The 25,981-nt window shown below is 42.1% G+C and overlaps 1 protein-coding gene across 1 annotated transcript in view; it reads right to left on the bottom strand.

The window, feature by feature from the left end:
* Window positions 1-25,981, bottom strand: part of LOC308263498 (TPA-induced transmembrane protein) — a gene marked incomplete at both ends in the record, with an annotated part of 36,994 nt that overhangs the window by 10,280 nt on the left and 733 nt on the right. Inside the window, 2 exons of the mRNA XM_080696512.1 lie at window positions 9,417-9,544; window positions 16,739-16,868. Coding sequence (XP_080552638.1) covers window positions 9,417-9,544; window positions 16,739-16,868 — 258 coding nt within the window. The remainder of the gene's footprint in view (window positions 1-9,416; window positions 9,545-16,738; window positions 16,869-25,981) is intronic.

The raw sequence follows: 25,981 nt of genomic DNA, 5'->3' as shown, positions 1-25,981 counted from the left end.
CAGGATGCTCTAAAGGAAATTTTTTATCAAGCAATAACAAGACTAAAAAAAAATGATAATAATAGTCATATGTCTCTGTTCCTTTTAAATTGAGCTTCCTCTGACAATGATTATGTGTATCATTTCTTCCAACCTTCCCTGTTATTTCCCTTCATTCTATACAAATTCTTTGGGTCGAGTACTGTGCTTTGCACATAGTAGATTCTCAGTAAAATGCTTAAGTTAAAATATGGAGCAGATGGCTAGAGTCCACTCTAAGTGTCTACTCTAAGAATCTTTACGCTAGTATGATCCTCTGCTGTATCAGAACATATTTACACTTAGCAAGTTGTTGGCCACGCTGTCTATTCTAAGACCAAACAAATGGAAAAGGTCTTCCTCAGCCCTTGCTCTGCTGTCCCTTGTTTTGTGCCTATGAGGGTGCGCACAAACAAAGCCAGGAGCCCTGGGAGCCCGGGTTGCTGGTGAGGACAGTCTGACACTGCAGCTGAGAGAAAGACGCTTCAGGTGCCATCCCTAGGTTATCAGAGGAGCCATCATTGGTCCTAGCGAAGCACAAGGTGAGGTCGTATATTGATAATTAGAAGGCTGGCTTAAGTGTAGTAACAGCCCCAACCCCCAGGGAAGAAAACTCCAGCGGTGGGGTATGAGAGGGATCAGAAAAACTGTGTTTAGAAAAGCAAGGAAAAGGGTATCATATTCCAATATTAGGATATGATAAAAAAAAATGTCTGTTATCTGTCCTCAGTTCTTGGCACAGAATTTCTAAAACTCTTGTCATTACCTGAGTGATAGGAATGCTGGTGCATCTTTTATTCTAATAGTTGTTCTCTGACCCCAGTTCCCCACACAGAGCTGCTCCTAAACTCCTGGGAATTTCCTGGACGGTAGGAGCATCTTTGGTTCTAGTGAGGTGACTCTTGGTGGTCTTCTAGATGGGGGACAGTCACCAGAAAGACCAAGTTATGATTATTAGAAGCTTGAACCTTTCAGCACCATCCTCCAGCCTGTGAGGAAGGGTGGAGCTGAAGAGTATGTAAATAACCCACCAAGCCCACATGGAAATTCCTAACCACCAGGGCTTTCGGAGCTTCTGGGCTATTGAACACCCCTACAGCCTGAGAGGGAGGCACACCTGCAGGGGGCGAGGCAGCTCGTGCCTCTTCCCACATACCTGCCCCAGGTAGCTCTTCATCCAGCTATTCAGTACACACCAGTGGTACCCTGGATTCTGTGAGCTGTTCTGGCAAGTGATGAAACCCAAGGAGGGGGCAAAGGGAAGCTCTGATTTATAATCAGTTGACCAGAAGCCCAGGTGGCCGCTTGGGCTTGTGATTGGCATGTGAAGTGAACGTAGTCTTATGAGATTGAAGCCTTAGTCTCAGAGTTCAGCATTAACTCCAGGTAGACAGCATCTGAATTGAATTGAATCAAATAGAATCAAATAGTATCATACTGTATCATATCATATCCTATGGTATGGTAGGACACTCAGCTAATGTCAGAGAACTGTTAGTATGGAAAAAACTCCCACACTAACCAACTCCCATAGCAGTGTTCAGTAGTTAATGCGAGTAGAGAGAAAAATAGTTCAGTTTTTTATTTACCCAGTTTCATTATTTACCTTCCATATCCAGAAACTTCTAGAAGTTGGCCTAGTGGAAGAAATAATTCTTGGCCAGATAATAAGTCAATAATATCTTCTTTTTTTTTTTTTTTAAGTACTGGGGATTGAGCCCAGGAGCACTCTACTCCAGGTATACCCCAGCTCCAGTTGCTTTTATTTTATTTTGTAGAACTAGGAATGGAACCCAGGGGTATTCTGCCTCCGAGCTAATCCCCCCCAACCCTATTTTTTATTCTTTATTTTGAAAAAGGGTCTCACTAAGTAGTTGAGGCTGGCCACAAATCTGCAACCCTCCTGGCTCAGCCTCCCAAGTACTGGATTACAAAAGGTGCACCATCATGCCCAGCTAATTTTTTTGTTGTTGTTTTTTGAAACAGGGTCTTACTAAGTTGCTGAGGCTGTCCTCAAATTTGTGATTCTACTGTCTTAGCCTCCAAAGTACTGAAATCATAAGATCACAGTCATGTGCTACCACAACCAACAAGTATGTAATGTCTTTTAGTTCCTAATTTTTGTTCCTGAGTATGCTTAGTTGGAGATCAGGGACAGGAGTCTTTCATTATATCCTACTTTTATCATCTATAAATTAGGTAATTCTTTTAAAAAAAAGTGTTCAAAGTTCTTTATATACAGCCTCCGCTTCTTCCTCCTCCTCCTCCTCCTCCTCCTCTTCCTCCTCCTCCTCCTCCTCTTCTTCTTCTTCTTCTTCTTCTTCTTCCTCCTCCTCCTCCTCCTCCTCCTCCTTCCTCTCTCTCTTTCTCTCTCTCTCTTTTGCTGAGAACCCAGAGACATTATACCTTTGAGCTACACCACCAGCTCTGTTTTTATTCTTTTATTTTTGTGGTACTAGTGATGGAACCCAGAGGCATTCTACCTCTGAGCTACACCCCCTGCCCTATTTTTTTTTTAATTTTAATTTTTTTGTGTGTGATACTGGCTTGCACCCAGGGGCATTCTACCTCTGAACTATATACCCATCCCTCTTTTTTTATTCTTTATTTTGAAACAGTGTCTCACTAAGTTGCAGAGGGCCTCACTAAATAGCTGAGGCTGTCCTCGAACCGCGATCCTCCTTCTCAGCCTCGCGAATGCTAGGATTCCAGGTGTGCATCACCATGCCCAGCTCTATTTTATTTTGAAATGGGGTCTTGTTAAATTGCTTTTTTTGACATGAAGAGTCCGGTCTGTAACAGATGATAAATGTGTACGGTGACTCATTTTATTTCTGCTCAGCAAATATAAAACCACTTCATGAAAAAAGCAAGCAAGAGGAAAATACTAAGAAGCTACTCCCTGCAACTGCTCTGGGAAGTAGGTGGGGGTAACAAAAAAAGGACAGAGAACTGTAGATGAGATCTTAGTAAGAAAGAGAAGCCTGGAGTGATCATCACAGGACATGAACTTCTGTAATTAAAGGAACAATTACGTCTCATGCAGCTCCCCCTCATGTGACCTAGAGGCAGTCATCCCTTCAGGAGCGTTTGCAGGAATCAACTGGAAGCCAGATAAAGAGGCCTCTCCATTCTATTTTGCAATGCTATGGAGGAGTGCTGGGTGGTAGGCTGGTCTTGCACAGATTTTCTTTTTTTTTTTTTTTCTTCATCTAAAAATCAATTTATGTGGGGCATGGTGGCACACACTTGTAATCCCAGCATTTAGGAGGCTGAGACAGAAGGATTGCGGTTCACGGACAGCCTCAGCTACTTAGTGAGGCCCTTTACAACTCAGTGAGACCCTGTTTCAAAGAATAAAGAATAAAAAATAGGGCTGGGGGTGTAGATCAAAGGTAAAATGCCCCTGAGTTCCATTCCCAGTACCGCTAAAAAAAAAAATCAATTTATTATACAACAATCATACAGAATGCATTTTATCTACAAAGAAAAATGGTTTCTCCTGCCTCTCTGTTAACCATAATCATGATACTTAATCATGATATTCTTAAGATGCAAATACTTTTAGAGGAAAAATAAGTGATATCCTTATTTTCCAAATGAGTAACCCCCAGAAACATTCATAAAATGATACAGAAATGTTAGGAAGAACTACAACGGTCTCTTACATACAAAATGTCATTCTTCCTCTCACAGTAAATATTTTTCTTTTTAAAAATTCTCCATGGGTCACCGGGCGAGGTGGCACATGCTTGTAATCCCCGTGCTTGGGAGGCAGAGACAGGAGGATCGCGCAGGTTCGAAGCCAGCCGTGCGCGCTGGCTTAGGAGACCCTGTTTCCAAATAAAAAATGTAAAAATAGGTCTGGGAGTGTAGCCCGGAGGTATAAGGGCTTCCAGGAACCCCAGTACCACCAAAAAAATAAAAGTTTCCAGGGGTTCACTTACTCTATTTTATGGAATAAAGTGTGGTCAGATCTTAACACTACATTGTTGTAATTTTGTCCTTTGACAAATCTGATAACCACACAAATGGCCTCAAAAGACTGTTGGTGACCCTTCAAACTTCTTGAGAAATTCAGAGGAAACACCAAAGACCCCTAGAGGTCCCCCATCTTCCTCCTGGAGTCCCCAGGGTTTTAAGTTCATCTCATTAGAGTCAGCCCTATTTGCATTAGGCCCCAAATCTTTGGAGCTTTGGGGGCACCAGGTTCTTTTTTGTCGGGAGAGAGCGTTTGGCTTTTGATTTGCAGTAGCTGAGCAGTCATGGCGAAAAGAGAGCTTTAAAGGCAACCAGCGGGGACAGCAGTACTGTAGGGATGTGAATAACAAAAAATGGCTCTTGGGCCAGACATGGTGGCGCACGCTTGTAATCCCCGTGCTTGGGAGGCTGAGACCGGAGGATCACACAGGTTCGAAGCCAGCCTCAGCTACTTAGTGAGGCTCTCAGCAACTTAGTGAGAACCTGTTCCCAAATAAAATAAAAAATAGGTCTGGGAGTATAGCCCGGAGGTTGAAAACCATCCCTGGTACCACCCCCCAAAAAATAAAAATGGCCCTTGGAATTCAGACGTAGGAAACATTTTCCTTTAGGCACTCTATAATTATCGCAACTTGGTAAAGACAAGTTTTGTAAACAAAAATGAAAACATTTGCTTTTTTCTCTACCCTCCAGAATTTGTAAACTATCCACAAATATTCTTATGCTTATGAGAATATGGTTATTTGCATAAGTTCAATAAAAATATGTCTGCCTTATGGAAGGATACAATTCAAAATATTGGCTTTACGTGGAATGCCACGTTTAAAGAGGTGCTTGGAAAGACTGAATTCAATAGTTCCCAGTCTGACAATGAGTGAATAAAAACTATCACTGTCCGGAGAGCCCAGGAACCTCAAAATATTAGGTGCTTTCAGTAGGTACACATACAGTCTGAAGTCCACCTTGGTCAGGCTTTCTAACCTGGAGGTTTTTAAAAGTCTAATCTGATATCCCTTGTCAAATTTACAACAAAGCAGATTTTAAAAGAGCCTATATAATTAAGTCTACAATCTAGAATAAAAAATAAGACTAGACCTATTCTGCAAACTAATTAATTAGTCTTAGACTATCTTTGGTAAAAATGGGGGTGATTATATAAAAGAAAAAATATAGCTCAGAAGAAAATTATAGTACACCTGTTGTTAGGTTGTGGTCCTGTCCATTGCTTTTGAGTTTTTATGATCTACCTGTAAACTTAGACTTTCCTTGTTTATGGATTCTGAATTTTTTTAGTTTTCTCTAATGTCTGGCTACAACTCTCCAAATAAAAACATTAACTACTTCATTCTTGGGTTTAAAAAGTGTGGTATACATATACACAATGTAATTCTCACCATAAAGAAGAATAAAATTATGTTGTTTTCAGGAAAATGGATGAAACTGGAAAATATTATGCTAAGTAAGATCATTCAATCTCAAAGTCAATGGCCATGTGTTTTCTTTCATATGTGGAAGGTAGTGGGAAAATAGGAAACATAAGGGACTTTAGATAGTACAGAGCGAGACCTGTAGAGTAGCTGAAGAAGGTTAGGGGAGGGTGTAAGAGAGGGGAAGAAGGAGGGTTGCAAAAGGAAATAGTTCAAAAAATACCATGGCACTATATGCAGGTATCGCTACCAATCTCACTAACTCATTTGGGGAAGGTGGAGAGAGGAGAGGGGTGAGATGTGGAAAGAATAAACAAAGAGCTATGTTCCTATGTTTTTATCACTTTGAAACTCACTGTGATGTATAACTGCAATGCATTAATTAAACAATTTTTAAAAATGAATCTATCCTTGAAACTCGGTATGCTGATACGGGGTACCTTGATATAACTTTTTTGTGTGTGTGTGGTACTGGGGTTCCTGGAAGCCCTTCTACCTCTGGGCTACACTCCCAGACCTATTTTTACATTTTTTATTTGGAAACAGGGTCTCCTAAGCCAGCGAGCGCGGCTGGCTTCGAACCTGCACGATCCTCCTGTCTCTGCCTCCCAAGCGCGGGAATTACAAGCATGCGCCACCACGCCCGGCTTGATATAAATTTCAAAGGGCAAGTCTCTTGCATATATGTAGGTCACTCCTACAATCTGATACATGTCCCCCAAAGACCCATGTATTCAAGGCTTTGTTACCAGCCTGTGGCACTACCGGGAGGTGGTGGCATCTTTAGGAAGTGGACCTAGTGGGAGGAAGTTAAGTCACTGGAGGCATACACTTGCTGGGGAATTTGGAACACCAGCCCCTTCCTCTCTTTTTTCCTTCCACAGTGTCATGAGGTTAACAGCTTCCTCTGCTATACACTCTGTGCCATGATATATGAAGCTGCCACACGCACAAAGGCAGTGGAGCCACGTGGCCACGCACTAAAGCCTCTGAAACCATGAGCCAAAATAAGCTTTTCCTTCTTTAAGCTTCTTACCTTAAGTATCAGGTTACAGTAACACAAAGATGACTAAGGCGAGCACACAGAGAGTTCACCAACACATCTGTGTCACAACTAGACATATTCAAAAAAGGAAGAGAAGTTCATGACTTCATGTCATGGGCATCTTTTCCCAAGATTGCTATCAGAACAAGACTTCCTATCACAGTGAGACTCTCATCCATCTTAATTTTTCTTTGTTCATGCCCATCTCTTTCACCTTGCAGGACTATGCTACGATAAGAATTTCACAGTAAGTGGCTTCTATAGGTAGCTTGACAATGCTGGATCTCTCCTGCCAAATGCAAATCTTTACAAGTCCTAAGAGATCTCTTAGTCCACCCAGTGGGTAACTTTATCAACATTCTTAGTAAAACTGCTCAAACTATCTTATTGTTCTCCTTTTAGAGAGCACTCTACTTTAACTTGACCAATTCCTGGGATGCCAGAAGAGAGAATTACTACCTATGACCTGAAGGAGGAGGGAGGAATGTGTTCAGTTGCTGACACTTCTTGTTGCACATAAATTTCTACATTGGGTTTTGTAGAGACCCAGTTGTAAAAATTAATCAATAGGCTAAGATGGGTAGGCAGATTCTTTGTAGTTCTCATTCTTTGATCTACTCGATTTTAGTGAGTTTGATTCCTGTGTCCCTGGCTAAGAAGCATACTCCAAACCCATGTTATTATCCTCCTAATAGTCATGATTAACAGTACTTCTAATGTACTGTGTGTTTTCAAAAGCTTAAAATGTTTATATACAACCATCAGTTGAACTGCAAGTGGTCTGTCTTTGGCTGGAATGGCAAAAACTAAAAAAGATGAGTGATCAGAGGCTACCATCACCAGTGTATGATGTGTTCAGACCAGAAGCCCAAAATGATAATAACAGAGAGTAGCATTACACTGTATTTTGATTACATCCTCACTTGGGTCAGAGTTGGACCAAAAGAGAGGGATTCTTATACAAAAAGTACAGGTGACCATTGCACTACACAGACAAAGCTAAATCAAAATTGAGTAATTCACAATAAAGTTCCAAGTCCAGGTTGCCAAGCTGAAACTAGTCTGTTTATCTGACCTTCTGAGAAATCAAGATTAAAGAGATAAGCCGGGCGTGGTTGCGCACGCTTGTAATCCCAGCATTTGGGAGGCTGAGACCTAGAGGATCACGGTTCACAGACAGCCTCAGCTACTTAGTGAGGCCCTCTGCAACTCAGTGAGACCCGGTTTCAAAATAAAGAATAAAAAATAGGGCAGGGGGTGTAGCTCGGAGGTCGAATGCCCCTGGGTTCCATCCCCAGACCCGAAAAAAAAAAAAAAAAGATTAAAGAGATAGCCAAATTTCCCAAATAGGCCAGTTTCAATTGACATAATAAAGAAGTTCCTTCTACCTTCTTCAAAAAGAGGGAAGCTGAAATAACCAGATATTAACCAATTGTTTGCCTAGTGTGTGTGTGTGCATGTGCACACATGCATGCTGTGTGTGTGTGTGTGTGCACACACGTGCGCGCACACACTTTGCACTTCACCAGGAAAGTTTTTTTTTGTGTGTGTGTATGGTAGTGGTAATGTGGATTGAATCCAGGGACATTCTACCTCAAAGCTACACTTCCAGCCTACTTTTTATACTTTTTTAAAATTTTGAAACAGGGTCTTCCTAAGTTACTAAGACTGGCCTCAAACCTGAGATCCTTCTATCTCAACCTTCTAAGTTCTGGGATCACACGTGTGTACCACCATGCCCTGCAGAAAAGTAACTTCGAGATGACCAATTCACTTTATTTTCATTTCTTCTTTCTTCAAGCCTTTTTCCACTCTAAAACCTACCTCCTTTGCTTAGACCATTAGGACACTTACTCTACATTATGTAATAAAGTCCCTCCCAATTTCAGAAATGAAAACAAAGCCAATTAAGATCTTAAAAAAAAAATTCAGGATCAGGCTGTGAACCACCCTGTCTTTGACAGGATGGCCAAGATTGCACCAGCCAACTGTCAGTCTACTGCAGAGCCCCTCATCTTGCACCAAAGGCTGATTCTCCTCCATTTCTCCCTACATGTGACGTCCATATCCATCTACCCAGCCTTCCACACAGGGGCCTGGGGTCATGTTCTCTCTCTCCTGACTGCCATCCAGCCAGTCATTCAGTCCTTCTGAGAAAGGACATCTCTTAATTCTCTCTGGAATCTTCCTTAGTCCTCTGAACCCTGCCCCAATTCAAGCCCCGCTACAGCCAAACAGTTTCAGTACTTGTAACTGGTCTCTTTCCAAGAAGTCTTTCAATACCAGCACATAGGAAAACTAAAATGAAAACCTGACCATGTCAGTCTTCTGATTACAGTCTCATGAACAAGCGGAAAAACATCCCTGGCTTGCCCTTACCTTCTTGAGCTTCACCCTGAGAGTCCACAGCACACTGGCCTGGGCACAGGACATCGCTGTGCAGATCCCTGAATGTCCCATACTTTTCCCTCTAGAACATTCCAACCTCATGTTTCAAAACTTCTCCTCCCAGAGGCTCCACACATCTCCATCCCCACCTCAGATAGTTCAGATTCCCCTCCTTTGCGGCCCTAAAGCACACTGTACACATCTCAGTAATAGAATATACCACATTTTTTATAACTACCTGTTCAATTGCTTCCTCTCTTTGGACTGTGAGCCCAGTCAGGGCACAATTTATGTGGCTCTGGCTCTCATCGTGTTGTCTAGCGCTTCATGGATCCCCAGTTAATACTACAGGTTGGATCAAATACAGGACTAGAGTGGGTCAGCTGAGCATGGTCTTCTAGGATGTGTACAGCTGGAGGCCAGGGCTCTTCCCAGCATTCTTTTCTGCTAAAATTCAGACAAGCACTGAAGCTACTTACTCTAAAGCTCTATGCCAACCATACCAGTAGAACTCATTAGTTTAAGAACTAAATAAGCAATACGTAAGACATAATTACCCTTTCCGTGAGCAGGTTAGGCAATTCCTTTTCGGTAACACACTCCTCTGGAATCTTTAGCATAATGAAGAATGTTTTGTTTGAGGACAAATCAAGTATTTCATTTTCATCTTCATCAATATAAGTTACTAGAGTGGGGAATAAAAATAAACACAGAATTAAACACATGCATGCACAACATAATAAACTTATTTTTTCTATTGGCTGCTATGCTTGAACATACCAATGAACATTTGTCTAGGATAAAGGCTGGACACAGTAAGCAGATAGAAGCAGAATGATTCCTCTGCTCCTCAAGGCACAATAAGACAGGAACTGGCCTCCATTATGATAAAGTTTTATTTGTTTTATGCCTAAAGCGGTTTCAGAGGCCACTGAATACAAACTGATGGGAGAAGAAGAGATTGGAGCGGGAAAAACGTGAACTTCTTTGCTAGGCGGACCCTGCAGCTTAGCTGTGTAGCACAAGGCAGTGTGTGTGTGTGTGTGGGGGGGGGGGGGTTGGGGGATGCAAGGGCTGGTGCAGCAATGCCATTGGAGACCACGATGGGAAAGTAGCATCATCTACCAGACAAGAGGTTGAGACTAGAAGACAAGCGTGTGAGTCTATGTTTCCACGTCTCCCCAGGAGATAGGGGATGGGCATGAGGTCATCACTCTAGCGTCAGTCCCACAGGAGGGGAATGTTGAAACACTCTATTCATAGAAAGGAAGCCAAACTGCACTCTGAGCCCCAGGGCTTCCTAGGACAATGAGCTCTGTGTTAGCTGTATTCTAGGGACTTTGAGCAAATTGATTCCTAAGCAGTGAGAGCTGAAGGAAAACCACACAAAGTCAGGGGCCGGGAGCCAGGAGCTGGCACGCGTGTGCGCATCACACTCCCTGGCTCCATGCCAGCCTCACCGATTCACCCCACACAGGGGACCACCTCTCAGGCCCTGAGAAAGGCGTGGGTGGGAGGAGGAACCAGCTGCTCAGCGACCCTCTCTCGAAGCCCAGGCCTCAGACAGAACAAAATCAGCCCGTGTTGCCAGCCTTTGAAAAGACATCAAGGAATAAGTTCAGTGTTAATGATGAATGCCAGGTAAAAAGAAGTGAGAAAATTCCACGTGTGCCAGTCTCAGGAAGTCAAGGAGTGTGTGTGTTCTCACACATGTGGAAGCTAGAAAGAAAATAGGAAAGAAAAGGAATTTCTTGATACAAGAGGAGTGAGACCAGTAGAATAGTAGGAGGAAATTAGGGTAGATAGGAGGAGAGGGGAGGGAGAAAAGGAGGCTTGAGGAAGGAAATCAAACAAATAATATTATGTCCATGTATGAAGGTATCACAAACAACCTATCCTGAAGCTGGTCTTAAACCTGCAATCCTCCTGCCTCAGCCTCCCAAGTAGGATTACAGGTGTGAGGCACCATGCTCAGCCCAAAGATTATTTTAGTGGCTTTAATGAAATGTGCAGAAAAAGGTAACATAGTAGGCCTGATATTACCAGCCTTAAAAAGGCCTGCTCAGGGTTGGCCCCTGGCTGGTCTAAGAACTTGAATCTTGGCACAGTCCTCAGCAGTCCTTGATAAGAGTGGTCCACTATGCCTCAACTGTTTGTACATACAATATAGGTAGCATCTATTTTCTTTCTTTTTTCTTTTCTTTTCTTTCTGGGAGACTAGAAATTTGGCACGTGCTAGGCGGAGGCTGCATCTATGACCAACACCTTTTTGTAAACCCTGGGCACTGGAATGTCTAACAAGCTTCCCTTGTAAGTGACATTTCACATGAGTTCTCACAATGTATTGCTATAGGAGTTGAGCACGGCAATTTCACTGGGAGAGGAATCATTAAGGTGTATGCCTGGCTTCTTTTAGATTCTGCTGTAATAAATACATTTTTTCAATGCACCTTCTTGCTATAATAAGTCATAGTCACCAATTCAACTACATGCTGAGTCTTATGAGGTCTCCTAACAAATCACTGAATCTAAGAGTGACATTTGAGAACTACAAAGAGAATTATTCCCACATCTTTATTGTTGTAAGTCCTTACATTATTTTTTCTGATAATAAAAGTTATCCCCTCGTAGCAGAAAGTCTGCAAGCTACAGAAAATTGTAACAAAGAGCCGGGCGTGGTGGCACATGCTTGTAATCCCCGCACTTGGGAGGCAGAGACAGGAGGATCGCACAGGTTCGAAGCCAGCCTCAGCTACTTAGTGAGTGAGGCTCTCAGCAACTTAGTGAGACCCTATTTCCAAATAAAAAATATAAAATAGGTCTGGGAGTATAGCCCGGAGGTAGAAAGCCTCGGGGTTCCACCCCCAGTACCACCAAAAAGGAAAAAAAAAAAAAAAAAAAGAAAGAAAAAGAAAATTGTAACAAAGAAAAAACCATAAAACAAAAAAAAAAAATAAAGATTTTTCCCTTTATTCCCAAATTATCCAGGAAGAAAGTGACTTTGGGGGAAAGAAGAAGGCTTTATTCTTTTTTCTTTACCTATTATACCATAGAATTTGTGATTTCTTAGGAAGGAATCATTTCCCTATAGAACCGGGCTCAGGGGGACAGTTCTCTACACTCAGCAGGATTTCCTGGTCATTTAAAACATGGATCATCCATGGTTTTCCTCCTCCATCTAGAGTTCCTCCTATGAGCCCTTTTCTCCCTAGCTTCCACATATTAGGAAGAGCATCTGATTTCTTAATTTTTTGAGGAGAAACCATAGATGAGCAAATAAGGAGGCCTAATTAGAGTGATGGGAGGGGGAAACTACCTAATGTGCATGATGTACATTCACAAACATATCAAGTCAGTCACTAAGCCAATCATGAGAAGGAGGGAGGGGGAGGAAATGGGGTAGGAATTGAGGAAGGGATAAATGAGTGATGTGTGCGTGTATGCCTCTACCATCTTGTGCCCCTTTAAGATGTATGAGTGCAATGCACCAATTAAAAAATAATAAAACATAGGTCATTAAAATAAACATCGGTGTCAACTGTGAATCTAGAGGAGTGCATGTACAGCTGGTCCTCGATGCCTGAGCTGAGCCATGATCCAGAGTCTGCCATCACTACACCCCACATCAAGAGCAGAGGAGTGAGCAGGGCCCCCCTCCAGGTGGAGGCAAGACAGGTTCACTGTCTGTAAAGAACTAGCAACAGTGATAAAACCAACTACCACACAGTGGCAAATCTTAGTGTCAAAGACAATATCCACCTCCCCACAGGGCACAGTGCCCTGGGTACCCCAGTGTCCCTTCCTCATCTAGTTGCCTTTTTTGTTCTGGGATGCATTTACTATCCTGTTTCATGACCACTCCAACAGCACAGTTATTGCCACTTCTGTCTACAGAGGCTGGAAACAGGAGATGAGAGGGTTTGGAGGAAAAGCAGGAGCCAAGTGGTAGATGTAGTTCCTGAGGAACCCAAGTCTCTTAAAGAATTCAGAAAGCCAAGGCACAGCCCTGGCTCCCAACACCGCCCATTTCCCAGAACGCAACCTATTCCACCCAGTGCCTGGGAGCTTGACAAATATTTGATTCATATCACTAGGCCAGACAATTAGGCAGTGGCTCATTGTCACAGACTGCCATCTCCAGAGTGCCTACAGAGTCTCTATGGGTGAGGCCATACTATCACAAAGGAGCCCTGTCCCATCCCTTTTTACCTATAGTATCTGCCTCTAACCACCAAAAATTCTTCCCTGAGTTTTTAGTGATTTGGCAAAATGATCTCAATATAACCTGAAAACCCTAACGCTAGGTTACAAGACTATAAAAATATTAAGCCAACAGATCTACTTTGTGATTGGACACAGATACAACCATAAAACCAATCAAACTAAAGGATTGCACTTACTGGCTGTAATAGGACAAGACTGTGTGACTCGATTCTGTTTCAACATTCACATACGGGAGTTGACGTGAAGACAGTGCCAGTGATCATGCCCAAGCTATCGCCCTTAGCATGAAAGGGCGGTGTGGAACACCTTACTAGCTTCTCCTTACTTAACACCTGTTTATGGCCTCCGAGAACCTTCCATCCCTCTTCAACAATGTCTTAAGTAATTAACTAGGCATGGCACCTCACCTGAGAAACGCGGATGCTAGATGTTGACGGAAGTGAACAAAGTTTTCCTATTCCTTTAAGGACCATGAAATCTTGAAACCATAGACTAATAGTTTAATGGTAAATATATTTTCTTTTTTTTTTTTTTTTTGCGGGTCTGGGGATGGAACCCAGGGGCATTCAACCTCAGAGCTACACCCTCTGCCCTATTTTTTATTCTTTATTTTGAAACAGGATCTCACTAAGTTGCAGAGGGCCTCACTAAGTAGCTGTGGCTGTCCGCGAACCGCGATCCTCCAGTCTCAGCCTCCCGAATGCTGGGATTACAAGTGTGCGCCACCACGCCCGGCGGTAAATACACCTTCTAAGGAAAATTCCTAAACACCTCCTCTGGGAAGATTCAGGAGCTTCTTCCCTGTTTTGCTCTTATTCTAGGACTGGGTTTGCCACCGAGCCTGACTGAATCCAAATGCTTATGGAGGCCAAACAACCCTCAGCAGGTCCCAGCTCTGGATGCTCCCTCTCTACCATCACCCCCACAGACAAATGAAAACAATTTTCTTCTTTCTTATTTTGAAATAAATATGATTGCCCACTGAAGGTAGCTATATTTATGCATCATAAAAACTTTAGTAATGCCGGGCGTTGGTGGCGCACGCTTGCAATCCCCGCGCTTGGGAGGCAGAGACAGGAGGATCGCACAGGTTTGAAGCCAGCCGCACGCGCTGGCTTAGGAGACCCTATTTCCAAATAAAAATGTAAAAATAGGTCTGGGAGTGTAACCTGGAGGTAGAAGGGTTTCCAGGAACCCCAGTACCACCAAAAAAAAAAAAAAAAAAAAACTTTAGTAATAACAATTACCACAAAAAAATTGGTAACTATGTAAAAATCGTTAAGATGATGTGGAAGATGCAAGCATATGCCATTTTAAGAAATGATGGCCACAAAGCCATGCGTGGTGGCGCAGGCTTGTAATCCCAGCATTTGGGAAGCTGAGACAGGAGGATCTGGGTTCATGGACAGCCTCAGTTACTTAGTGAGGCTCTCAGCAACAGAAAATCCTGCTTCCAAATAAATTATAAAATAGGTCTGGAAGTGTAGCCCGGACCCTCAGTAGCACAAAATAAATAAAATAAAATAAAATAAAATAAAATAAAATAAAATAAAATAAAATAAAATAAAATAAAATAAAAATAAAAAATAAAAAAATAGGACTGGGTGTGTAGCTCGGAGGTAAAATGCCCCTGGGTTCCATCTCCCGTACAGAAAAGAAGAAAAAAAAAATGACGGTCACAAACAATTTTTAATGATGCTGCAAAATTATCTTACTGTAACATTAAAATCTTAAAGTCACGTCATGTACTGTAAAAACACCTGATCTCAAATTATTTTAAAAAATACAAGTAAAGCCACGCATGGTGGCGCACACTTGTAATCCTCGCGCTTGGGAGGCGGAGACAGGAGGATCACGCTGGTTCGGAGCCAGCCTCGCTGGCTTAAGAGACCCTGTTTAAAAAAAAAAAAAAAAAAAAAAATATATATATATATATATATATATATATATATATATATATATATATATATATCTGGGAGTGTAGCCCGGAGGGTAGAAGGGCTTCCAGGAACCCCAGTACCAGCAAAAAAATAAAAATAAAAAATATATAAAATAAAAAATACAAGTAAGAAAAAGACTAGAAGAAACTATAACAAACTAATAATAATATGAATAGGTTTTATGAGTAACTGAGCATGTATTTTTTAATGTTTTTCTATACTTTATTTTGTGGTACTAGGGATTGAACCCCAGGGCATTCTACCTCTGAGATACACCGCCAGCTCTCTTTCTACTTTTGTTGTTGTTGTTTAGAAACAGGGTTACGCTAGAAGTTGCTGAAAGCCTCACTATGTTGCCGAGGCTATACTTGAACCTGCGATCCTCCTGTCTCAGCCTCCCAAGTACTGGAATTACAGATGTGTACCACCATACAAGGCTTAAATTTTACTTTTTATTCTAGCTTGTGTAACTGGATTAAACCCAGAGCCTTCCACATGCTAGGCAAGCAGTCCTAACACTGAACTATATCTCTATGCCACATGTATTGTTTTTAACTTCAAAATAAATAATAAAATGAGATAAACATCTAAAGTATATCATTGGCAAGATGTAAGTTTTATTGACACACACATATACAAATATAAAGTTATTTCTAAAATAGCTTCAAATGAAGACAGCTTTTAGCAAATACATCTACAAAGTTGTCTTAAACTTAAATATATTACTTTCTGTTCTGTCATTATATTATATCAAGTATTCCAGATAAACTTGATAATTATTTTATTGAATGAATTATAAGAAGAAAAATTTTAAATTAGCAGGTACTTAACTATAGTAAAACATTTACCAGTGCTTATTTAAGTTAAACCTCTTCAAGATCTGATGGGCAGGATTTTCTTGGGTTCTTTTCTTTCCTTCTATCTCTTTTCAGGGAATGTTGGAGAATAAACCCAGGAACATTATACCTCCAAGTTATACCCCAGCCTTATTTATATTTACTTTTGTTTTGTTTTATTTATTTATTAATTATTATTATTATTTGCGGGTCTGGGGATGGAACCCAGGGGCATTTGACCTATGAGCCACACCCCCTGCCCTCTTTTTTATTCTTTAATTTGAAACAGGATCTCACTAAGTTGCAGAGGGCCTCACTAAGTAGCTGAGGCTGTCCGCGAACCGCGATCCTCCAGTCTCAACCTCCTGAATGATGGGATTACAAGCGTGCATCACCATGCCCTGCTACTTTTGTTTTAATACAAGTTTTCTCTAGATTACTGAGAGTCTCACTACATTGCTAAGGCTGCACTCAAACTAGTGATTCTCCTGTTTCAGCTTCCCAAGTACTGGGATTACAGGCATACACCACCACACCGAGCTGCTGAGCAGAATTTAAAGTAAAACATGCTGGTTTATGCCTATAATCCCAGTACTGGGAAGATGAGACAGGAGGATTTCATGTTCAAGACCAGCATCAGCAACTTAAAGTGAAGCACTGCTTTTTATTCTTCTTCTGGAGCTTTTAAAACAAACAATAAACAACAATAACAAAAAAAGAATCCTGGCGTATTTCCCCTTCCCCAGCACAACATACTATTGCAAGACACTTATCAACCCATGTTACAAACGGTGAAATAGCAGTGAGTGTCTTTTCCATTTCAGAGTAAGTCACAAGTCATCGACATGTATCAACACAATCCCATTAAAACCCTCTTACCTCCAAGAAGACATAAGCCTATGATGATCACTATAACAAGACCCAGGAAAATGGAGGCGATGACCATCCACAGCTTACACCTTCCAACCAAATTCTTATTACAGGTGCTCCAGGGGCTTTCCTTCTTAGGCTGGAAAGCAATGGGAGAGTGTGAGGCCGTCAGCTGATTTCAAACACACATTCTAGAATCACTATTAGAGGCCAGTGACACAGAAATGAACGCAGTAGTACCCTGACTTCCAGGAGCTAAGCTAAGTCCACTGAGTCAAGTTTACAAAAAGATTTAGTGGAGACAGAACAGAATGGAGCTTCACAAAGAAGACAGCAAGAAAATGCCCGGGGACTTCGAGGTGGGGAAGATAGGAGTTAGGCACGCTTTTTTTTTTTTTTTTTTTTTTTTTTTGGTGGCACTAGAAATTGAACCCAGGGGTATTCTTTCACTGGGCTACACCCCCAACCCTATGTATGTAGTATGTATGTATGTATGTATGTATGTATGTATTTCTAATTTGAAACAGGGTGTCACTAAGTTGCAGAGCACCTCACTAGGTTGCAGAGGCTGGCCACAAACCTGTAATTCTCTAGTCTCATCTCAGCTTTCCAAGTCCTGCGATTATAAGTGTGTGCCACCACATCTGGCTAGGATTATCATATTTTTTTCTTTTGCAGTACTGGGGATGGAACCTGGGGGCATTTTACCTCTGAGCTACACCCCTAGCTTTATACTTTATTAGTTATTTTGAAACAGGGTTTCAATTCTAAGTTGTTGAGGGCCTCACTAAGTAGCTAAGACTCTCTCAGCCTCCCAAGTACAAGGATTACAAGCGTGCACCACCACGTCCAACTAGAATTTTTAAAGAGGGAGTTTTTTTACGGTTTGGGTTTTTTAAATTTTAATTAAAACATAATAATTTTACATATTCATGGGGTTCAATGTGATATTTTATAGCCATGTACAATGTATCAAATGAGAGTAACTGGCATATCCAGCTCCTCAAACAGTTATCACTTCTTCTTGCTGGGAATGCTACAAATCCTCTCCACTAGCTATTTTACATATACAATTAACTGTTGTCAACCATCCTTACTCCACTGAGCTAGAGATGCTATTCCTTCTGCCCACCTGCACTCCTGCACCTGTTAACCACCCTGTCTCCATCGCTCCATCCTTTTCCCTCTCTCCAGGCTCTGCTGATCACTAGTCTATTAGTCTGCTCTCTGTTTCTATGAAATTCATTATTTTACCTTCCACGTGTAAGTGAAAACATGCCTTATTTGTCTTTCTTCGTGAAAGATGGATTTTTAAGTCATTCCAAATTCAGGAAAGAGTAACTACAGTGTGCTTCCTAATGGAACTGACTGGTAGACTAGTGTGAAGACTGGAATGTGGGTGTCAGAGGCAGAGAGTTAAGTTTAGAAAGAGTGAGAGTTGGAGCATCTCCAGGGGTGGGACTGCTGCCAGAGCAGGTTGGACTTAATTTGGTGTGCATAGGTGACCTGCTGGAGGTTTTGAAACACAATAGCTGGGGGTAAAAAAGCCCAGCGTGGTGGCAAACACCAGTAATTCCGGTACTTGAGAGGCTGAGACAGATGGCTCACAGGTTCAAGGTCAGCCTCTGCAACATAGACCCTCAGCAACTTAACAAGACCCCATTTTAAAATGTTAAAAAGGTGAAGGCTGGAGGTGTATCTTGGAGGATGCCCCTGAGTTCAATTCCCAGTACCATCCCTAAAAGCCAAACCAAATAGAGAGAGAGAGAGAGAGAGAGAGAGAGAGAGAGAGAGAAGAGGGAGGAGAGAGAAAAGTAATAGAAAGAAGAGAGAGAAAGAAATGATGTATAGTTTGAATTACAGCCATCCAGAAAAAGCTAAGAAGCTACTCCTGTGGCCCAGATTCTATGTAGCAATAATAATAATAAAATGTTTGAGAAAAGAAATAAAGCAAATAAGATGCAGCATATGAGTCAGAGTGTAGGGTCAAGAAACTATTATAGCTGCTTTGATTTACTGAGCACCAATGCCATGCCACTTAAATCTAACAGCCCTTCAAGGGATGCATTAGCCCATTTCAAATTGAGAGTTCAAAGAGATTAGCCAGGACTAATCCCTGCCTGTGTCACTGCAAAGCTTTTGCACTCTCCCTTCCATGATGCAGCTTCCTGGCATCACCTGTGCAGATCCAGATCAGAGGGTGCCGGGCTGCCCTGGAGGTTCCCACTCGCCGAGCCCCCACTACCCCTGATGGTTCTGTGGCTCTTCTCTCCACTGCACCATTAGGTAATTCCAGCATGGAGACTGTGAGAAATGATGGACTATGAAGGGGAAATCTTTGCTTTTGTTTCTTACACACCTGGATTCCACCTGAGAATTACTATTTAAGGGTGGGGGGGTCTTTAAACCAACCATTGAAACTTGTAGGCTCCAATGTCCTCAACATTAAAATACACATGCTGCTCAATTTGCAAGGGGTACTGAGCCCAACACAAATTGAAAATGTATTTAATAGATGTAAGTTAGCAAACATCGTAGCTTAGCAACACAGTACATGCAGAGCATCGGATGTTTTATCCTCATAATCACATGGCTAATCGAGAACTGCCCAGCATCACAGCAGAGTATCAGCTGTATCACACCAGAAAAAGATCAAAGGTCTAGGTAGCACGTCCATCAGCAACTTACTAAGAGTTTTTTGTTCCAAGTCTTTGCATGGATTTACTATGCTTTTATTTTTCTGATAATAAACATTCTGACTGGAATAAGATGGAACCTCAATGTAGTTTGATTTGCATTTCTTTGATGGCTAGATACAGAAGCATCTTTTTGTGCCAGTATTGGGAATGGCTTAGGAAGATTTGAGAAAGCTCTGATTATTAATAAATATATTTCAGAAATAATTGTGTCAAAATGGCAGACCTGGAGAAAGACTTGGCTTTGGTAAGGAAGCAAACAGCTATTGAAACTTAGATTGACTTAGCTAAAAGTAATTAGCAAGTCAATTGGAGAGGGGAACTACTAGGACTTTCTCTGTCTAAAGACAAATCTACATAATAATTAGATTATCTAGCTAGGATGGGAGGAGGGGGTTGACCTGACCTTTGAAAGGACACCTGGGCTCAGTTTCCCCAAAACGGTAACCCTCACCCCCCAAACCGTAACACTTTTCATAGATTTACTGGCCATCTGTACTTCTTTTGAGGAGTGTCTGTTCAGATCCTTTGGCCATTTTTGTTTGGTTTACTTGTTCTTTTGAGAATGTCAAGTTTTTTTAAATTCTTTATATATTTAGATATTAATCCTCTACTTGAACAACTAGAAACAATTTTCTCCCAATCCGTAGTCTGTCTCTTCATTCTGTTGGCTGTTTCCTTTGCTATGAAGCAGTCTTTATTTTGATACAATCTTATTTGTCAGTTGTTGCCTTTATTTCTTGAGATATTGGAGTCCTTTTCAGAAAATCATTGTGACTATATCTTGAAGTGTTTCCCTCTGTTTTTCTCTAGTGGTTTCAAAGTTCCAGGTCTCATATTAGGTATTTGATCCATTTTGAGATGATTTTTATACAGGGTGAGAGATAGGCCAACTCCAGACTATATGCCCAAAGGTAATGATGTCTATATACAAAGGAGATACCTGCATACCTACCTTTATTGTGGCACCATTCACAATAGCCAAGTAATGGAATTAGCCCAGGGGCCCATCGACAGATGAATGAACAAAGAAAATGTGGTATATAAACACAACCCAATATTATTCACCCAGAAAGTAAGGTGAAAGCATGTCACTTGCAGGAAAATGGATGGAACTGAAGAGCATCATGTTAGGTAAAATAAGCCAGATGACACAGAGAGACAATGGTAGGTCTTCTCTCATAGGTAGATGCTAAAAGATAACCTGAAAGACAGAAAGGGAAGGGAAAAGAGAGTAGGAAGGAGGGAAAGATAGGTAGTAGGATTGAAGCACAATATATGCACATACAGAAATGTCATAGTAAATCCCATTAATTTATATGACTAATATGAGTTAATATTTATGATAATTTTTTTTGTGTGTGTGGGTCTGGGATGGAACCCTGGGGCATTTGACCTCCGAGCTACATCCCTGCCCTATTTTTTATACTTTATTTGAAATCGGGTCTCACTGAGTTGCAGAGAGCCTCACTAAGTAGCTGAGGCTGTCTGTGAACCGCGATCCTCCGGGTCTCAGCCTCCCGAATTGCTGGGATTACAAGTGTGAGCCACCACGGCTGCCTTATGATAATTTTTAAAAGATCCAAAGTCAGAGGTGGGGGATGAAGTAGGAACCAGAGGGAAACGCAACAAATGCTTCATGCACGTATGTATTTGTCACTTCGAACCTCACTACGATATAAAATTACAGTGCAGCTCCCAACAACAACAAAAAAAGATCAAAAGTTGCCGGGTGTGGTGGCGCACACCTGTAATCCCAGCATTCAGGAGGCTAAGACAGGAGGATTGCAGTTCGTGGCCAGTCTCAGCTACTTAGTGAGGCCCTTTGCAACTTAGTGAGACCCTGTTTCAAAATGAAAAATAAAAAATAGGGCTGGGGGTGTAGCTCAGAGGTAGAATTCCCCTGGGTTCCATCCACAGTACCGCAAAAGAAAAAAAATGATCAAAAGTCTAAATTCAATGTGTACCACTTTCTCACCATCATTACAAAGTTGAAAAATCCTCAGTGGGACCACAGAGGTACTCCTGGGGACTGGATCTTGTCCCAGGCCCCTCTTCCCACCTTGCTTCCCAGCTGCCAGGAGCTAGGCCTGTCCTCTACCACACCTTTCCACCTAAATGCTCTGCCTTACTTCAGGCCCAAAGTCACGGAGCCAGCCAAACGTGGGCTGAAAGTCTGAAACTATGAACCAAAATAAGTCCTTCCTTCCTAAGCTGTTCTTCTCAGGTGTTTGGTCACAGCAACACAAAGCTGACTAACACAGGCTCAACCAAGGGAGAGATTTTACTCCTCAGTCATTCCTCCAAGCACCTGCCCACCTGTCCCAAGAGGCAACCACAGGCGGCCAGGAGACTCACTCCTGTAGACTTTCTCATCCTTCTCTTGATGATGGCTGCCCAAAAGCAAACTGTTAGTCCACATCACAGCTCATTCTAAACTTCCTCGGTTGAAGGTTCTGCAGCCTGGTGGCACACCAGAATCACCTAGGTGGGCCAGGCGTGGTGGCGCATGCTTGTAATCTCTACAATTGGGAGGCGGAGACAGGAGGATCACGTAGGTTCGAAGCCAGCCTCTCTGGCTTAAAAGACCCTGTTTCCAAATTAAAAAAAAAAAAAAAGTATAAAATAGGTCTGGGAGTGTAGCCCAGAGGTAGAAGGGTTTCCAGGAACCCCAGTACCACCAAAAAAAAAAAAAAAGAATCACCTAGGTGGAATTTTGGCTGGCACACATCCAGACATTGTAAGTGGGACTAGGGACTATAAGTAGGAACAGGCTTGGCTTATCACTTTAAGCCTCCCAAAGCAAATTGACTGCTTTATGAGGGTTGAGACCTGCGATCTGTAGAACACAAGCAGTTCTGTAGCTCACCTGCTGATGGTGGCTCACTGTTCTGTGAGTTTCATAGTTAAATGCAAACAGAGACTGGCCTTATCTTCCTAGGTAAATTGAAACCACAAAGGAGGAGGAGTGGTTCTTGAACTTCCCTATTCTTTTACCCCACAATTGTGCCCCCTACAGGTAACAGGCATTTTAAAAATGTCTGCTGCTTAGTTGGAGAAGTCTCCAAAAGTTTTAAGGGTGTACTCTGAGAAATTCTAGAGGTGGTGTTAGATGGTGGAGCCCCTAAGTACTGGATTCTTGGACCTGGTATGTCACAGTATGCAAAGAGCAGCCAAGATCCTGGGGACCTGCACAGAGACAAACCCTCTGGGATTACATGTGCTCCTGGAGTTCAGGGATAGAGCCACCTCTCACCGCCACTCAGGAGTAAAGAACTCCTCCAAAGCCACGGAATCTAGAGGGCAGAGGAGAAAAAGAAGACTCAGTACGAGGAGTCTTTATCTTCTCAGTGGACAGAAACATCTCTCTACTTACACAGCTCCTCAGACTAAAACTCTCATGCTGTTTTCAGTCCTTCTAAAAGAGACAGCCAGGCCATAAGGACCCGCAGGGACCTTCTTAGAAATGATCTCTAATGAGCCAAAACTGATCCTGCGTCAGTCTTGACACTCATACCTTCACTGTGCTGTCCCTTAGGGTATGCAAGTTAGGACTCTGTGGTTGGAAAGACCAATTACTCTGTGACTTCCTGGAGGAACTCAGCTAAGAATGGCACAGCTCTCTTGCAGAAAATTCCTCTTCCTGTCCAGTCCAAGGCTGCCTGGAGCCCTCTCTGCCCTGTCCCTATCCCTGTGAACAAAACCACTGACCACTCTCCCCCTCACCACTAATCTTCACAGAGTTTAAATCATGATAAAATAACAGTCCTTCAGCCATACCTGATCGGTCAAAAGATTATAATAGTGCTTCTTGCCTGCATGCATCAACCAAGGCATGGGTATTTGTTAGACTGCCCCCAGGAGAGTCTCACATGCCTTGCAGGGTAAGAACCTCCAGTATCATAGATAGGTGCTGTGTGTTCCAAGCCCCCTTCAAAACTGAATCACAAAGACACACTGCCTCCTGTACTTGTTTCTTCAGTTTCTTGCTCAAACTCTAGGTCAGAAGAGGCCACGGGCAGGTTCTTCTACACGGTGCCTTCCATAAATACTTGCAACCTACCATCTTATACTCTATAATTGCATTATATGGCTCCAGAATTTAGGGGGGTTTCCTCTGAACACTCCCCTAGGTATTTACATCACTCTTCAAGTCAAGGTCTAAATATATGACACAGAATCCTGCTACAGTGGTAGGACTATTTTACCTCTTGGATCAAAAAAAGCTTCTTTCTAGCTCAATCTATTGAGAGCAGATATTATATAGGTCAGAGGAATTTTTCTCAGAACATGGATTAATTTATACTTTTTAATCAAGTGGTATTTGATCCACTTGTTTGATCCAAGCACAGAAGCGCCAGTTGACTCATGTCCTAGACTTAACGACAGAGATCAATAGGGTTAATTTTCAGCCAGTCTACTCGAATAAGACTGGCTTGCCTCCAGACTATTCATGTAACCATTATTATTATTCTAATAGTGCTACTATCATTTGAAATGTCTCTAGGATTTCTAAGTCAGAACCCCTGGAATGAGCCATAAATAAAAGCAAACAGTGTCACTCGATGACCTAGAGTTTCTTTTTCACTTTTAACCCAGTGATATTGATGTGTTTACAGAAACATCAGCCAATGTGTAGTCCAGTAATTCCTTTTCTCCTAAGCCAGAGGTTGAGAAAATTTAAAAAAAAATTTTTTTGACTGCCTTTGTATAATTCTCCAACCAAGTTCTTCCAAGTAGGAAGATACTCACAGGATAGGATGCCTTCTTCCCAGTGACCCCAGACCTGATCCCTACCTGGAATCCACCCAACTGCGGTTCCCTCATTAGCTAGATGGGCCACTTACCTCCTATTTCAATTATGTTACTTAAAATGAGGGATATAAATTCTAGAAATTAATAATATATGTTTCATAATTTGGCAACTACTAATAAATGAATATACATTTTGTTACACTTACATATTTAAGTTATGGATAGATAAAAATCAGCAGAAACAGCATAGATCTGACATCGAAAAACCCTAAATTCAGACTTCAGAGGCACTGCTGAGAAGACCTGAGCACTTTGGTCATTTCTTTGAGCCTCAATTTCTCCACTCAGTTCTCTCATCTATCAATCAGAATACTGACACCTTCCTCTTAAATATGTTGTCATAATTAAATGCATTTATGTATCACAAGTGTTTGGCACACGAGAGGTAAAAACATATGGCTCATGTTGAAAGTACATGAACTTGAGCTACAGCTCAAAACAAGAAATCTTATTGTACAATGTAAGGCCCTACACACGAGATTCTGAAGTGTCAGAATTTTGTGTTTGTACTAGCCAGCACTTAATGACCTTACATTAATTGACTTTTCCAGTTGAAATACACTTCAACCTATCCCAGAGAACCAGAGGATGACTAACACATTAAGTAAGGGATCCCCCCCCCATGCTTCTTTTCAAAGTTTTCCCTGCAAATATGTTCTCGCATGCACCCAAGTCTCACACAGCCCTTTACCTTCCCCCTTCCATGGGTCACCATAGCTTTCCTATTTGGTGACCCACAAAGCCAAATTACAGGGGAGTCTAGGATATCTGTGAGCATCTGACTAACAAGGAAGTCATTAGAACATGAAAGCGCTATCTCTGCAAGGCAGGTGCCAAACAATTATAAAATACTGATGGCCGAGCTGGATTGGCACCTACCACTCCTCAGCTGTTTCCCACCGGCATTCTAGGCCTCCTAGAAGCCTGGATGGCACACTCCCATTATGGAGAGCCTCGCTCCTGGGACACACTTTGTATGGATGGAGCTGTCACTAGGGCAATCTCAAGCCATGCGGTTAGTGAGCCGTCTTTTCCAAACTTCATTCCACTGTGGCCCTATTTCATTTGAATATAGGGTACCGATTCATTCTCCGGGCTACATATAAAAGCTGACTTAACTGCACAGTATTTCCAGGAGTCCCTGTGGAGCAGAAGCAATGCTTTTGAATTTCCTTTTGTCTTGAAATTGACTTTTGAATTTCCTGTTTCTCCCTAAAATCAACAGTCAGGCAGCCAAAGGGGATGGAGGTAGAAGAGTGGAACCTAGAAAGATCAGGTTAAAACTATGTGCATGGGCAGTTCCGCGTACCCGGTAAACCACAAGCCAATCTCAGGGGTTAATCAGAAGGTAGCCGGTTCAGAATTCAAACTCTGATGTTTTACAAGTATTTGCTGTGAGTGAATAATGTTCCTGTCACTGCTAGAGTTCAATCAGGAAAGAACTCTGCCCAAACATCACAGGGGACTTCCTTAGAGATTAAAAGAAAACAAAGCGCACAGGGTCTTCTAGTGTGGGCCCAAGAACTTTGAAATTCTTTCCCTACCACTGAAATTATTTCACCCTGGCCCCATCTTCAGGCCAGCCCCTCGTGTTCTTGCTTCGTCTCCTCCCCTATCCGGTCTCTCTCTTCCTGTGGCATCAAATGGCCACGCAAGGAGAAAATAGAAAGGGTTTTGGGTAGTGGTGAGTCTGGGTGGGGGATAAGGCAGTAGGGTCAGTCTAAGGAGACGGAGGGGGAGA

This window comes from Muscardinus avellanarius (assembly GCF_963383645.1).
Source record: "Muscardinus avellanarius genome assembly, chromosome: 5".
In the NCBI taxonomy this organism is placed as follows: Eukaryota; Metazoa; Chordata; class Mammalia; order Rodentia; family Gliridae; genus Muscardinus; species Muscardinus avellanarius.
Note: the sequence above shows the minus strand (reverse complement) of the source record. Positions and strands in the feature narration are given on the sequence as shown.